Source organism: Tamandua tetradactyla, chromosome 14 (assembly GCF_023851605.1).
Source record: "Tamandua tetradactyla isolate mTamTet1 chromosome 14, mTamTet1.pri, whole genome shotgun sequence".
Lineage (NCBI taxonomy): Eukaryota > Metazoa > Chordata > Mammalia > Pilosa > Myrmecophagidae > Tamandua > Tamandua tetradactyla.
Genome location: NC_135340.1, coordinates 39397631 through 39414577, shown reverse-complemented (window position 1 = coordinate 39414577; position 16947 = coordinate 39397631). Strand labels below are relative to the sequence as shown.

The 16947-nt window shown below is 34.7% G+C and overlaps 1 protein-coding gene across 1 annotated transcript; it reads right to left on the bottom strand.

Annotated features, from left to right (window-relative positions):
• Nucleotides 1-14585: 14585 nt before the first annotated feature.
• LOC143654978 (olfactory receptor 4F6-like) lies at nucleotides 14586-15524 on the bottom strand. The gene has a single exon (XM_077126569.1). The coding sequence runs from the start codon at nucleotides 15522-15524 to the stop codon at nucleotides 14586-14588; it is 939 nt and encodes a 312-aa protein (XP_076982684.1).
• Between the last annotated feature and the right edge of the window lie 1423 nt (nucleotides 15525-16947).

The window sequence follows — 16947 nt, the reverse complement described above, 5'->3', positions numbered from 1 at the left end:
TTTATGAAAGTTAATCCTACAGCAATAAACTGTTTATTAATTAATTGCAATGTCAGATGGATGGCAACTAATTGAATTAGGTACAAAGTTTAGTAATTTGTCATTACTACATGTGATAAACCTTTCCTATTAGGAATTCTTCTTATTCTATACCTTGCAAAAGTACACAACTTCACATCCTCAACCTGAAATCCATGGAATCAGACATACTTCAAATTTCATGCAGTTTTTAAAAATAATATGCACCTATATATTTTTCAACACTTAATAGAGAAGTGTTAATGCATAATGCTAAATTAAAGCTATTACTATTTATACAGTAAAATAGATATGGTCTATGCAATAAATAAAAAACATGAATATTAGCTCTCCATCATTTCAGTACAAGATTTGCTATTTAATAAGTTAGGTCAAGTTAGGTTGAACCATAATATAAGTCACAATGACCGAAAAGATGGATAGTTTTCAGATAGTTTGAATTTCAGTGTTGTGGAAATGTATACATTGGATAAAACAGAATGTTGGCAAATGTGAGAAAGCAGGCTTCAATTGTAGGATTAAGGCTACCACAACTGGGACTAGGACAGGCTCTCTCCCCTTTGTTGTGTTTGAGATGTCAAGTAATCTACTTGACAAACCCTAGTAATCTACTCTCTGATGCACACAAAGGAAAATGTTTAATAAAGCTTAACTTAGGTATCTTTATATCATCTGTATTTCTATGTTACTTCCATGACTCTAGGAAAACCATGCTTTTCTGTGATGAGTATTGCAAAAGAATAAATTATTGTCTTTATGACATTTATAAAATAAGCTTTCCACTGTGGAAAATGAACATGAAAGTCCCAGTAATGTCAGTTGGAAGGAGTCTGAGCTAAGATATTTTCAAAGGATCTGCTCATCCAATACACACAGTCATCATAGTCAAATGAGGTTGTATATCTAAAAATGTGGAATAATTCTGAGATAATTTAGGATTGTGGTTCTCAATTTTTTTGGTATCAGGACCCTTTTAACTATTAAAATTATTGAAGACCTCAAAAAGCTTCTATTTAGCTAGGTTATATATATTGATATTTGCAATTTTAGAAATTAAAACTGATAAACATTTAAAATACATATTCATTAACTCATTTTAAAACAGTGATAACAAACCCATCGAAGGTTAAAGTTAATATTATATTATATGAAAATAACTATATATGTATTTTGTTTTTCTTTTTTTAAACTTTTTTATTGTGAAATATAACATATATACAAAAAAGCAATGTTTCCAAGTATATTTTAACAAGTAGTTCTAGAACAGATTTTAAAGTTTAGTATAGATTAGAGTTCCACAATATTCCATTTTTTCCTCTAGTTGCTCCAAGACAGTGGAGACCAAAAGAAACAGCAATATAATGATCCAGCAGTCATACTCATTTGTTAAATCTTATCTTCTTTGTGATACTCCTCCCATTTTTCTTTTATGTTTGTGAAAAATAATATATATACAAAAAAGCAATAAATTTCAAAGTGCATCTCAACAGTTAGAATTAGCTGTAGAAAAGATTTCAGAGTTCATATGGATTACAGTTCCACTGTAAAATTTTAGATTTTAACATTTAGCTGATCTAAGGTATGGGAGACTAAAAGAAATTTCAATATAATGATTCAGCAATCACATTCATTTGTGAAACATTACCTTCTCTGTATAACTCTAGCATCACCTTTGATCTTTCCCCCTCTTTAGGGGTATTTGGGCTATTCCCATTCTAACTTTTTTGTGTTGGAAGGGGCTGTCAATAATATGGGAGAGAGGGATGAAACTAGTTGTTATTCTAGAAAGGCTTCCTCCTTTACATTTCAGGACTTGTCTGGTCCAGGCACCCATAGGGAGGTTGTAGGTTTCTGGAAAGTTGCCCTAGTACATGGAACCTTTGTAGAATTTTATATAATGCCCTAGGTGTTCTTTAGGATTGGCAGAATTTGTGAATTTTTGCTGAATTTTTTTATTAGCTTAAGTAACTTTGTTGTTGACGTCCCAGGATTTTGTAAATACAGTGTCAAGTCATCCACTTATAATGAAAGTTTATTTCTACTTTTCAATTTGAGTGCCTTTTATTTCTTTTTCCTGCCTGATTGCTCTAATTAGAGCTTCTAGTACAGTGTTGAATGATAGTGGAGACAGAGGGTATCTCTGTCTCATTCCCAATTTTAGGGGGGAGGATTTCAGCCGCTCACTATTGAGTATGATGCTGGCTATGGGTTTTTCATATATGCCTTTTATCATATTGAGGAAGTTACTTTTAATTTCTACTGTTTGAAGTGTTTTTTTAATCAGAAAATGGTGTTGAATTCTGTCTGATGCTTTCACAGCTTCAATCAAGATGATCACATGATTTTCCCTTTTGTTTTGTTAAGATGCTGTATTATATCAACTAATTCTCTTGTGTTGACTTATCCTTACTTTCCTGGTATAAACCCCACTTGGTCATAGTATATAATTCTTAATGTGTGTTGGATTTGATTTGCTGATATTTTGTTAGGAATTTTTGCATCTTTCAATAGGGAGATTGGACTGTAGTTTTCCTTTCTTGTATCATCTTTACCCTGTTTATTATTATAGTCTTCTTAGCTTCATAAAATGAGTTAGGAGTCTTCCATTTTCCTCAAATATTTGGGAAAGTTTGAGCAGGTTTTGTATTAGGGTTTTTTGGAATGGTTGATAAAATTCTCCTGTGAAGCCATCTGGCCCTGGGCTTTCTTTGTAGAAGTATTTTTGATGACTGCTTGAATCTCTTTTCTTATGATTGCTTCATTCAGATCTTGAATGAAGATCTTCTTGAGTCTCACTTCTTCTTGAGTCAGTGTAGCTTGTTTGTGTGTTTCCAGGAATTTTTCCAGTTGTTCATATTTATCCATTTATGATTTTTTTAATTCTTCAAGATATGTGGTAATGACCTCTCTCTCATTTCTGATTTTCTTTGTTTGCATACTCTATCTTTTCTTCTTTGTCAGCCTTGCTAGTGGTCCATCAATTTTATTGAATCTCTCAAAGAACCAACTTTTGGTTTTACTGATTCTTTCTGTTATTCTTTCTTAAGTTCCTGTAGGTAAGCATTAATGCCTGTATTACTGATTGCTCTTTCTTTCTTTCTTTTTTTCTTTTGCATGGGCAGGCCCCGGGAATCGAACCCAGGTCTCTGACATGGCAGGCGAGTACTCTTCCACTGAGTCATGGTTGCCCACTGTTCTAGTTTGCTAGCTGCCAGAATGCAGCACACCAGAGACGGATTGGCTTTTAATAAAAGGGGATTTATTTTGTTGGTTCTTCAGAGAAAAGGCAGCTAACTTTCCACTGAGGTTCTTTCTTACGTGGAAGGCACAAGATGGTCTCTGCTGATCTTCTCTCCAGGCCCTTGGGTTCCAACAACTTTCCCCGGGGTGATTTTTTTCTCCATCTCCAAAGGCATGGGCTGAGCTGCAAGTGCTGAGATGAGGAATGCCAAGCGGCTAGCTGTGCTACGTTGCGATCTCTCATTTAAGCACCAGCCAATGAAGTCAAATGCCACTCATTGCAGCAGACACGCCTCCTAGCTGACTGCAGATGTAATTAGCAGCAGATGAGGTTCATGTACCATTGGCTTGTGTCCAGAGCAACAGAACTAGGTATGCTCACCTGGCCAAGTTGACAACTGAATCTAACTAACACATGTCCATCCCTTGTCAACTTGGCAACTTCAAGCATCACCTTAAGCAGATGCAAAAAGTAATTCTGTTCTTGCTGTGGACCTGTGAATCTCAAAACAAGTTGTCTGGTGTCAAGATGCAAAGGAGGATATTTGCAGGATATAGATTGTCATTTCCATAGGGAGAAATTGGAAGAAACACAGATGTAAAACCTGCAGGGCAAGCACCATGGGATCTCAAAGTCTGAAAGTCATTTATCCTTTGGCTTTAGAAAGTGGCAGTCCCACCCCTTCCAAGGGCCTATGCAGTGGCCTGCCTCTTTCCAAATCAACCTTGGGGAACATCGAGAAGACCACCTCTGGGCTCCACTCTCTCCAGGCATCAGGGCGACCCCTGGGCTCTCTGCCATTTCTGGGGCACATGCTCAACCCCTCCACATGGTGGCAGCCAGGCTCTCCCAGTCCCCCAGGGAGCGTGCTATGCCTTTTCAAAGGCCTGAGGCTGCACAACTCTTCCACTGCAATGAGAGGGGAGACTCATCCTCGCCCTTCACGGTAAACTCACCCTCTCCATGTTTATGGGTGGGTCCACTCTCCTGGCCTGAGGCTTCTTGACTTCAGACCTGAGCTTCCATGGTTCTTACTCTGAAAACTTCAATTTTTCCCTTTTGTGTCCTTCTTTGCCAAGATTGGCAGTGGTTCCATTTACACCAACAGTCCCTTCATGCACTCCAGGTCTTCTCCATCATTCTCTTCACAATTCCTCCAAAATCTTCCCCTTAGCCATCCAAAACATTGTTCAAACATATCTGGCTTTTGCAAACCACAGCAGCACCCCACGTTCTGGTACCAAAATCTGTTCTAGTTTGTTAGCTGCCAGAATGCAACACACCAAAGATGGATTGGCTTTTAATAAAAAGGGGATTTATTTTGTTAGTTCTTCAGAGGAAAGGCAGCTAACTTTCCACTGAGGTTCTTTCTTACGTGGAATGCACAAGATGGTCTCTGCTGATCTTCTCTCCAGGCCCTTGGATTCCAACAACTTTCCCCAGGGTGATTTTTTTCTCCATCTCCAAAGGCCTGGACTGAGCTGCATGTGCTGAGATGAGGAATGCCAAGCGGCTAGCTGTGCTATGTTGTGATCTCTCATTTAAGCACCAGCCAATTAAGTCAAACATCACTCATTGCAGCAGACACGCCTCCTAGCTGACTGCAGATGTAAATAGCAACAGATGAGGTTCACGTACCATTGGCTTGTGTCCAGAGCAACAGAACTAGGTATGCTCACCTGGCCAAGTTGACAACTGAGTCTAACTAACACACCCACCCTCTTCTTTTGTTAATATAGACATTCAGGGCAATAAATTTCCCTCTTATCACAGTCTTTTCTGCATTCTATAAGTTCTGATATGCTGTATTCTCATTTTCATTCATCTCTTGATAGATACTGATTTCCCCAGCAATTTTTTCTTTGATCCACTGGTTATTTAAGAGTGTGTTATGTAATCTCCATATATTTGTGAAAGTTTTCATTCTTTGGTAGGTGTTGATTTCCAGCTTCATTCCATTGTGATCAGAGAAAATTATTTGAATAATTTCAGTTTTTTAAATTTATAGAGACCTGTTTTCTTTCCCAGCATATGATCTATCTTGGAGAATGTCTCATGAGCACTAAAGAAGCATGTATAACCTGAAGTTTTGGGGATATAATGACCTATATATGTCTGTTAGGTTAGGTCTAATTAATTTTCCAAGTTGTCAAATTCTCTATTTTCTATTTGATCCTCTCTCTGTTTGTTCTATCTATAGAGGACAATGATGTATTGGTGAATCCTACCATTGTTGTTGAAACATCCATTGCTCTCTTCAGTTTTGCCAGTGGCTGCCTTATGTACTTTGGAGCTCCCTTATTGGGAGCAGAAACTTTTATGATTGTTATTTCTTTTTGGTTAATTGTTCCTTTTACAAGTATATAGTGCCCTTCTTTGTCACTTATGTCTTTACATGTAAAGTCTATTTTGTCTGATATTAGTATTGGTACCCCTGCTTTCTTTTGGTTACAGCTTTCTTGGAACATCTTATTCCATCTGTATTTTGAAAGCAAAATAAAGAGTGCAGTAAAAAGAATTTTAAATTTTTTTCAAATTACTTTAAATATGGCTTAATAGAGGCAGTTGAGTTCTCTTAATCTATTTCAGGAGCAGTTTGTTGCATAATGTTGTTTTGATAGAAGTATATGAAGATCATCTAGGCTTAAAAATATATGTAGGTGAATAAGATCTGAGCATTTTGATTTTGATGTATTAGCAATGGTGATAAAACTTCAGAAACTGCTTAGCAAAAATCTAGGCATTGCCATCAAATGGCTGTAGTTATGGTATTCCTTATCACTACAAACTCACACAACAAAATGAAAAGGTAAAAAATTACTAACTTTTTCAATCATTACTGCAAACATTAAAACACTATAATTTATTGTCTTTTTTGTTGTTATTGTATATGTTGTCTTAAACATCAATATTCTTTTATATTAATCCTTTTTGGAAATTTTCATTCTTTATTCAATCTGGGATGTTTTTTTTTCCAGGCTGAAGATCATTCCCTGGATTTCTTGTGATAACAGTACTCTCAGCTGTTGTTTATCTGCAAACATCTTCATTTTTTCTTCACATTAAATTTGTATTTTTGCTGGATATAAAATTCTAGAAAGCAATTTTTTCTCCGTACCTTAAGCTATTATATTATTGTCTTATGGCTTTCACATTGTCTGTTGATTATTCAGGCATCAGTCATGTAGTTCCTTTTAAGATAATGTTTCTTTTCTCTATTTTATTGATGATATTCTCTTTATTGTTCAACAAAATGACTTTGATGTATCTATAATCACGCTTTCTCTATGTTTATCCTTTTTTCTGTTAACTGCATTGTGTGAATTCCTAGATCAAAGACTTTCAACAATTTTGGAAAATCTGCAAACACCATTTTTCATTTGATGCCCCAATCCTTTCTGTGGAGTTCATTTACACATGTGTTCCAGAATGTCATATTGTCCCATCTGTCTCACACACTCATATTCTGTTCTCTTAATTACTGTTACTATCATTATTGTTACTCTGATCAGTACTACTGAAATATATCTCTGTGCTTCAGTTTTGATAATTTTAATGATCTACCTTATCAGTCCACAGATCCTTTCTTATGTTCTCTTCTGTATGCCTTTAAGCCTATCCTAAATTAATATTTTCATATTTTTCAGTTGTAAAATATCTCTGGGTACCTTCTTTCAGTTTCCATTTCCAATTAAAATTATTCACCTTTACATCCATTTACTCAATTTTTCCTCTTAAAAACCTTTCCTTATTTTAAAATGCATGATGCGTGTTTTAAATTTGTTAATTTCAAAAATGAATCATCTGAAAAAAATGAGTCATCTGTGACCTGATTCTCTCACAATTTGAATTATTGGTCATATATTACTGATTATTATTATCTTTCATATTTTATGTGTATTACACATCTTGTATAAAGGGGATTTTACCTCATATATTTCTGTAGCGGTTATTTCTTTTTCTGTTAGGCACATAGGAATAACAACACAATCTAATCAGATATGGGCTGATTTGAATTTGGATTGCCATTTTTATAAAACTCAATTCACTTCTGTTAGATGCTGCCCTCTGATTATATATATTGGGTTCTGATTGTGGCTCTGACAGCTCTATTTCTTCTCAGCTTGAAAGATTGTGGAATTTAATTTTGTCATTCAGAATTTTTGAGCTTGAAACTCTAAGTATCTCATCTCTTCTTTCCCTTAGTTTTGAAAATATGGTGTATTCCTCAAATAGAAAATGAGTGCTATGTTTGTAACTGATATTTTAATACAAATAACTAAAATCCTTTACAATTAAAAATTTCAAGCAACAAAATAATCATGAACTGGGAAAAAATATAAAATATTGCTGAACATATAATCCAGAAAGAATTTCAGATTATAGATACTCAGGTCAAAGAGTCATCTCAATGTTAGCCAGTGATTTGTCCCAGTTTTCCAGATACAAAGCAAAAGATAAATCAAATTATTTTCCTAATGTATATGGATGAACTATTATCATATACAGGCTTACTTCATTTTATTGTGCTTTACTTCATTGCACTTTGCAGGTACTGTGTTTACAAATTAAAGATTTTGTGGCAAACCTGCATCAAGGAAGTCTTTGGCACCCTTTTTCCAATAGCACATGTGCTCACCTCATGTCTCTGTTATATTTTGGTAATTCTCACATTTCAAACTTTTTCATTATTATTATATCTCCAATGGCGATCTGTGATCTTTGCAGTTACTTTGTTTTGGGAAGCCATAAAGTGCTCCCATATAAGATAGAAGACAATCAGTAAATGTGTGCATTCTGACTGTTCCACCAATCAGCCATTTCCCCATCTCTCTCCCTCTTCTCAGGCCCCCGTTCCCAAAATACAGCAATATTTTAATTAGTCTAATCAATAATCCTACAATGGCTTCTAAGTGTTCATGTGAAGGGATGACTTATACATCTCAAACTTTAAATCAAAAGGAAGAAATGATTAAGCTTAGTGAGAAAGGCACATCAAAAGCAAAGATAAGGCAAAAAGTAGGCTTCTTGTGCCAAACAGGTAGCCAAGATGTGAATGCAAAGTAAAAGTTTTTGAAGGAAATTAAAAGTGCTATACTAGTGAACACATAAATTATTAGAAAATGAAACAGCCTTATTGCTAATATGGAGGATGTTTTTGTTGACTGGGTAGATCAAACCAGCTATGACATCTCCATAAGCCAAAGCCTAATCCACAACAAGGCCCTAACTCTATTTAATTTTATGAAGGCTAAGAGAGGGGAGGAAGCTTCAGAAGAAAATTCTGAATCTAGAAACATTTTTTTCATGAGACTTAAAGAAAAACCCACTTCCATAACACAAAAATGCAAGATTAAGCAGCAAGTGCTGATGTAGAAGCTGCAAGAGGTTATTCTGAGGACCTAGCTAAGATAGTTAATGAAGGTGGCTACACTAAACAACAGGCTTTCAGTGTTGAGAAAACAGTCTTCTTTCCTTTTGATAATGTGTCTGGTCACCCAAGAGCTCTGACGGGGATGTACACTGAGATGAATGTTGTTTTCATGACTACTAACACTATAACCATTATGCAGCTTATGGATTAAGGAGTCATTTGTACTTCTAAGTTCAAATCTTTAAGAAACACAATTTGTAAGACTATAGCTACCTTAGATACTGATTCCTCTCATGAATCTTTCCAAAGTAAATTGAAAACCTTAAAAAGAATTCAGTCTTCTTGATGCCGTTAAGAACCTCTGTGATTCATGGGAGTAGGTCAAAATATCATCATTAAGAGGAATTTGGAAGAAATTGATTCCAGCCCTCTTGGATGAATTTGGGGGCTTCAAAATTTCAATAGAAGAAGTAACTGCAGATGTGGTATAAATAGGAGGAGAACTAGAATAAGAAGTGGAGCCTAAAGACATGACTGAATTTTTGCAGTCTCATGATAAAACTTTCACAGATGAGAGATTGCTTTTTATAGATGAAAAAGAAAGTGGTTTCTTGAAATGGAAACTATTCCTGGTGAAGATGCTGTGAACATTGCTGAAATGAGAACAAAGGATTTAAAATGTTAATGAAATTTAGTTGTTAAAACAGCAGCAGAATTTGAGAGTATTGGTTACAACTTTGTAAAAAGTTCTACCGTGGGTAAAATGCTATCAAACAGCACATCATGTGAGAGAGAAATTAGGCGAATTTCACTGTTGTCTTATTTTCTGAAATAGCCACAGCCACCTCAACCTTCAGCAACAACCATCCTGATCAACCAGCAGCCATCAAATCAAGGAAAGACCCTGCACTAGTAAAAGGTTATGAGCCTCCACTAGCAAAAAGTTTATCTCTGAAAGCTCAGATGATGGTTAGCATTTTTAAGCAACAAAATATTTTTAATTAAGGGATAAGCATTGTTTTTTAAGACATGATGCTAATGCACACTTAATAAACTACAGTGTAGCATAAACATAACTTTTATATGCACTGGGAAACAAAAAATTCACATGACCCAATTTATTGTGATAACCACTTCATTGTGCTAGTCCAGAAGAGAAGCCAGAAGTAAGGATTCTGATGTATGCCATTTATCACATGATAAATGTTTGGAACACATATCATGAGAAATAAGAGAGATATGCTCTATAGTTGAGAAAACTAAAGTAAACAGTTGGGTACTGTAGTTTCTGGATAATAATAATACCATGAAATGATCAAAGATCTAAACCCAAGTTCAAAGAATATTCATTAATGAATTAATTTATAAGCATTTGGTCACAATTTCAAAAGTAGTGAAACAAGTCACAGAAATGTAAATATGGCTATAGCCCTGCTCCAGATTAACTGGGTAAAGGTCCTGAGTCAAGTAGAAATAAGACAAGGAAAAGTGAGAGCATTAGTCATCCATCAAACACAGGAAATACACTGTCTCTGCAGCTCTTCTTGTTTCTTCTCCTACCATTAGTCAAACTCCCCTCATACATCACTATCAACGTCTGTTTACTCTTCTCCTACTGATCTCTGCTCTTCCTTCCTCCAGGTTTTAAGTCCTTCTCTTGCAATTCTTTATTTGAAAATTTCTGTACAATATATGTGTTTAAATTATTCACACATAGGTTTAAATAGGAGGGTTGAATATTTTATAGTGTCATCTAAGATTGAATACATTGCTTTTTTTCTATACAAGGCATTTATTTGAAATGCCAGCAATATGTAGAACATAATCAGTGTTACATGTGACTCAGCAACAATAGAAAAATAGAAACAGTGAAAACCTTTGTACAACTGTAATGGTACACAAACAGAAATGTACCATTTTACAATGCTTCACACAGAGGAACTCAAGTTTGGAGGTACCTTAATAAAAATACTATATATTTCTTTAAAAAACTCTATGGACAATTGAAGATAAACAAGTTTTATAAAGTACTTTTCATGCAGGTACATGCAGGTAGAAAACACTCGCATAGGACATGATATCAGTTTAAGAAAAAATTTTGCACCTTTAGCATTGAAGGCACTTGATTTTAGACCAGTAACAGCACAACCACAAGAAATGTAGTGTTGTAGAAGATACCACCTCTCTTTAGTACAGATGTGATACATAAACAGCAAGTAGAGTTCAGGAATATTTATCTTCCATTTAAAGATTCGATCCAAGAGCAGGATGCCCAGTCATGTGCAGGTGTACACAATAAAGCTTCTAAAACTTTTCTGATCTCTTAAACAAAATCCACGTAAGCTCACAAACACAAAAGGTTACTTTCAAGTCACATGCTTGTAAGTGTTCTTTCTATAGAAACAGCCACAGTATTTATAATATTCAAGAAATGGAAAGTTGATACACAGTCTTAGGATTTTCTAGAGAAAAAAAATCAAGAATTGCCAATATATAGGACAAAAAGACAACTTAACATTTCATAAAACATTGTTTGCTAATGGAAAACAGTAAAATACCTTTTAACAGCATGCACAGTAACTTTTAGTTATGATTAGCTGAAATAATGTTTGAAAGTAAATTACTTAGCAGACAGTGTAAACAACTGCAGAGCAAGGAATAGCACCTGTTGCTGCTATTTTAATAACTTAAGAAAGTTGGAAGTTAACCAAATAATTTAAACAGTGAAATAAATCAAATTTAAATTTGATTTAATTTTGGTTCTAAGATAACTTTGTGCTAAAATAAAAATTTGGCACTTTAAATTTGGTCCTAAGATAAAAACATTAATACCTTACAACTGCAAAACAAGTGTCCTACAAGTGTTTCGTGAAATGAGTTTTTCCCTAAAAAGCAAAAAAAAAATTATGAAAATGCATCTTTTGCCTTGTATAGTTACTGAGAAATGTTTCTCCTTCCCCTCTAAAGAACACATGGAATGTCAGGTCTGAGTTTCATTCTGCTACTGCATTCGTGGTTTTCCCCTTTACATTCTGCATCACCATCTTAATTCAAGCGCATATGTAGTTTGTCCATTGCTAGAACTTCAACATAGAATCAAAGGAAAAGCCAATAAAGGATGAAAATTGTAATTTAAAAAAAAAGATTTTTTAGGAAGCTCAAATAAAAACACAAACACAGCTGAAGCATTTAGAAATAAAAGACTTTTTGAATATGTTCTCATATGAAAGATGTTTGGAAAGTCTTTCCCATGTCAATATATATAAATATGGTCACTCACATTCACTCTGAAACTATACAGGTCCAGGAGCCTTTACAAGCTACTATATAAATTAGTTACATGCACTTTTTTTTTTGCATGGACAGGCTCCAGCAATCAAACCACGTCTTCGGCATGGCAGGCAACAACTCCACCAGCTGAGTCACTGTGGCCTGCCTCATGCATTTTTAAACAAATAGATTTCTTTTAGGTGTCAACATCCTTGTTTTCTCACGAAATGGTAATTTCTCGTACAGTCTTTTCCTACTTTACCCTGTGGATATGGAATCAAGGATAATCTGGCATTAAAAAAAAACCGAACAGTAGATAGTCTCAAAAATGGAAAACGTCAGTATATCTATGCACACGGCAAACTGCTTGCTGACTGATTAGCTGCTGCTAGTGCATCTGTTGACATGGATGATGCTGTTGCTATGGGTGATGCTGCATGCTGAGCTCCAGTCTCTGTAAATGAACCCTGATCACTGCAAGGTGGCTATGCATTGCCTTCAAGACCCCCTTTTTAAAGATTTTATAACTGGATGGGCCATGATAGCAGGCAGAGTTCCTGGTGCCTGCCCATGCCAAAAAAAAAAGGAAAAAGCATAGGACTCTGCTCTTTTTTAGGAGGTTTGACTCTTATAATAGGTGATGGTATCTTCTGAAGCTCAATTGCAGTCTGTTTCTCTTCAGAAACAAGTCATTAATTCATGATGTTCCTTAATGTGAAATTACGTGCTAACATGGATTATTTTGATATAGTTTTAAATTTCTGTCCTGAATCAGACTATACTATCCTGATATTGCAAATAAGAATGAAAGATAATTCAAGTGAGGGAAAAAAAGTTCTCATCTCTGACCTGTTTTTTTAAAATGTTAGAATAGAGCTATTGATCCCACACATTATTTTGTCAGAAATTTCATTGAATATTCTTCATGTCCCCAAAACCTTATAAAAATGGGTGGCCACTGTTCATATTTTCTTTAATTTGTACATTTGCTTTTAATAATTTTGTAGCTTGCCTTTCTAAACTATGTGTGTAAAAGGCAACGGCTTTTATTCATGGGATTGTGGACCAATGTGATTTGCAGAAGGTAAAAATGTGTTTTTGTGGTGTGTGTTAAGGTAGGTGTTAGTGGATTTAAAATATCTTGTGGAGTATGGTTCATATAGGGTAAGTTGAACAGTTATGTGCCTTTGCTTCTTGAACCCATTTAGTAAATCTTTTTTAATGCTGTTAACACAAATCTGAAGACTAAGATTTTTCTCAAAAAAAATCATGTGTAAAATAAAATTTAGGCCACAGGAATTGGCATCTTAACAGGTATAGCCCTTTGATGAGCACCAAATGAGCAAAATACCAGAATTTCTTCTGAGACATTGGACAAACAGGCCATTCAGACAATCACCACTTTTGTGCCCACTGTGTGTTGAGAGAACTACCTTTTAAGTTTCTTAAAGACGCTGTGGTTCCTTTTCTTGCATTTTTGTTTTAGCAGTGTGATTTTGATGAGTAATTTTAAGTTCAAAATCCCCTGTGCCTCCTAATGAAAAAACACAGAAGCATGAAAAGTAAATGTGGTGGTTTGAATTTTTCATGTAACAGCTTTTCTCACAGCCTCACTTTTCATGGGCACAAGGCCCTAGGCCTAAACTATCCTGACAATTTGATAAATAGATTTTAAGGATTTTTAGTGAGAGTTCTGGGTATTTAAGTCTTTCTGCAGAACTCTCTGTAAATAAACTTCAGCTAATTTTTATTTGAGTACAGTACTTCAAAATTAATTAATTTTAATACAGGTTTTCTGACATCTGGCACCATATTTACATCAGATTCAAAAGGTATAGAATCTACACATTTAATCTATTTACATGAACAACTATGGGGAATTGAGTGCAGCTGCCAAAAAGTTTTTAGAATGTTAATGTGATAAACTTGTGCAAGCTAATATTAAACAACCTAGTTTGAAAATTGGAAACTTTTGAAATTTGACAAAAAATATTTAAACCAGCAAAAGTCATTCTTTTGCAATTATTGATTAAAAAATCTTCCAATGTAGGTCATAAGGCAATGGACATGAAACCTAAAATAACATGGAGCATGAAGCTATATTGGCTTGAAGTCAAAATCAAAAGTTAATTTACTTTTCTTTATGATAGAGTTTTCTAACCTACAAAATGAGTAATCTATCAACATACAATATTGTTTTTGTCTTTTTTTTCGCATGGGCAGGTACCAGAAAATGAACGGGGTCTCCGGCATGACAGGTGAGAACTCTGCCTGCTGAGACACAGTGGTCTGCCGCCAATATTATTTTGTGACTGAAATAATTTTGTCTGGAGTTCTAAAATTGTGAGGGATTCCATGATATTTGAAAATCAAAACCACAAAAATAAAATGTTCTCTAAGAATTTAAACTCCTAAGTACATTAAAATATTCCATAAATGGACAATTAAACTATCTAAACATATAAATCATGATTCACTTCCTATGAAATTATAAAAGATTGGTGACTTCCCCAAAGTACAACTATTACCACACTTATTTCAGTAACATGGTCTATATTTCAAGAACGTTGACTGTCTGGGGTAAACTCCTATTTTTGTATAGTTATTTAAGAAATTGTCCTACTTGAAGTGGTTCGGACATGCAACAAGTAACAAAATTACTTAGGAGATGTTCTTCAAGCTCATGAATTGAGTACTCAGTCCCTTCATTGCCATCTTAATGTCCTTGTTCCTTAATGTATAAATGGTAGGATTCAGAATAGGTGTGATCATAAAGTCCAAAATAACAAGAAACTTATCTACTGGCACTGTAGGAAATGGCCACACATAGACAAAGAGGCAGGGTCCAAGGAACAAAACCACTACAGTGATGTGAGCTGACAGAGTAGAGAAGGCCTTAGACAAACTTGCTGAAGAGCATTTCCATACACTGAGCAGGATGAAGATGTAGGAGATAATCAATAAGAAGAAGGTGCCCATGGAAATGAACCCACTATTGGCAGTGACCATGAACTCCAGGGTGCAGTTGTCTGTGCAGGCAAGTTTGATAAACCATGGAAGATCACAGTAAAAGCTGTCTATCTCATTGGGGCCACAAAAAGGCAAATGAACAACAAAAGCTAATTGTGCCATGGAGTGAATGAGACCAATAAGCCAAGCACCAGATAAAAGCAAAATGCACATCTGTGGGTTCATGATGGTCAGATAGTGGAGGGACTTACAGATGGCCACATAACGGACCAAAGCCATGGCTATGAGCAGTACCATCTCAGATCCACCCAGGACATGAAGGACAAATATCTGCAGGACACACCCCTGGAATGATATGGTTCTGTGCCCAGAGTACAAGTTATAAATCATCTTCAGAACTGCTAAAGTAGAAAAACACAAATCAATAAATGAGAGATTAGCTAAGAAGAAGTACATGGGGGTATGTAAATAAGGATCTAAAGTCATTGTAAACCCAACAAGGAGGTTTCCTAGGACAATTGATACATATAATATAGTAGATAAGGCAAGGAGTAAATGCTGCATTGGTCTATAGGAAGAAAGTCCCAAGAACTCAAATTCGGAGATCTCAGAATAATTTTCTTCTTTCATTGGATTTGTGTTATCTGTGGAAGGAACAAAGAAAAGTAATTTTAAGGGAATGTACCACAGATCTGAAGTAAAAAACAACATTTCCAAAATGGAACCAGTAGTATGATTTGGTGTGTGTGTGTATATATATATAAAAACACCATAAAGAAAATGTCCAAACTTTTGAGAATTATTAATCTAGTAAAACATGATAACAGGTAATTTAAACCCGAGAAAGTTATTATTTTTGAATTTTAGTGCATTTTAAAAACCAACATTTATTAATAAAATATATGTATTTTCATATAAAAAGTATATATTCAAGATGGACAGCATGTTACATTAAAAAATACCACACATGCTTGAAGAAAATGAAAGGATGATGTAGTAGGAGGAGAATTACTCTTATTTAAACAAAAATCAAAAGTACCAGAATAGAAACAATTCCCAGAAGGTGTATACCTGAAGGTACAGTCTTCATATTTTTTATTACCATCTTTTTTGTTGTTTTATATAAAAAATGATTGATATATTTCACAGTTGATTAAGGACAGGGTTGGTAAAAAATAGAGGAAAAAGGAGAGAAGAGACAGATACATAAAAATGGGAGAAAAGAAAAATAGAGTAAGCAATTGATAAATTCAAAGAGAGAAGAGAAGGCAGGTAGTCTTTTTGAGAGTAATGATTTTAGTGACAACTCTCTTTAAACTCTCTTGATCTCTACAAATTCAAAACAAAAGTTCACACTCCTTAATATGCATAAGTAATCTGTCCTCTATTTCTCTAGTCTCATATCTTGCTTCTCCCCTACACCACAAAAGTCCAAATTCTAAGTGGGTAATCCAGAGATATCTTTTTGCTTACATGGAGTTTTTTGGTTTCTTTTATATAATTTAACAAAAGTGTGAATTCCTTATGTTCTGCTGAATACCTTTAATTTTATGTCAGATATCATGCATTAATTCTTCAAAGACAGCTTCTTTTTTTCAGTATTTATTTGACCTTTATTTTTATATCTTCTCATGTATATTGTGCCAAAAAGTATCATAATACTTATGATACTACTTTGCAACTGGCATTTGAATGCACTATCTGTCCTACTGAGTTTATGAGCTGCATGAAGACAGAAATATTTTATTCATAGATTCTGAGAAATAGTAAATGTTTAACAAACTGATCAATGGATGATGGAATGGTTAACTAATTGTATATTTTTTCACTTATGTCTGTCCATAGAATGGCTAATTAAATTTGTCAAAAATTAGTTTAGATTAGCAAGGTGAATGAGCCCATCACAATATGCCGGTCACTTAGTCCAAAGCCAAAAAAAGAAAATCCAAAATTTTAAGGAAGTTTCATCCTAAAGCACAATATGAATCCAAAATTTGCTTTTGAAGAATACATGTATCTTTTAAAAAATTCTTTTGAATAACAGATAGCAGCT

Excerpts from the sequence above, each read along its gene's own strand:
- LOC143654978 (XM_077126569.1), bottom strand. The coding sequence starts at position 15,524 with ATGAAAGAAGAAAATTATTCTGAGATCTCCGAATTTGAGTTCTTGGGA.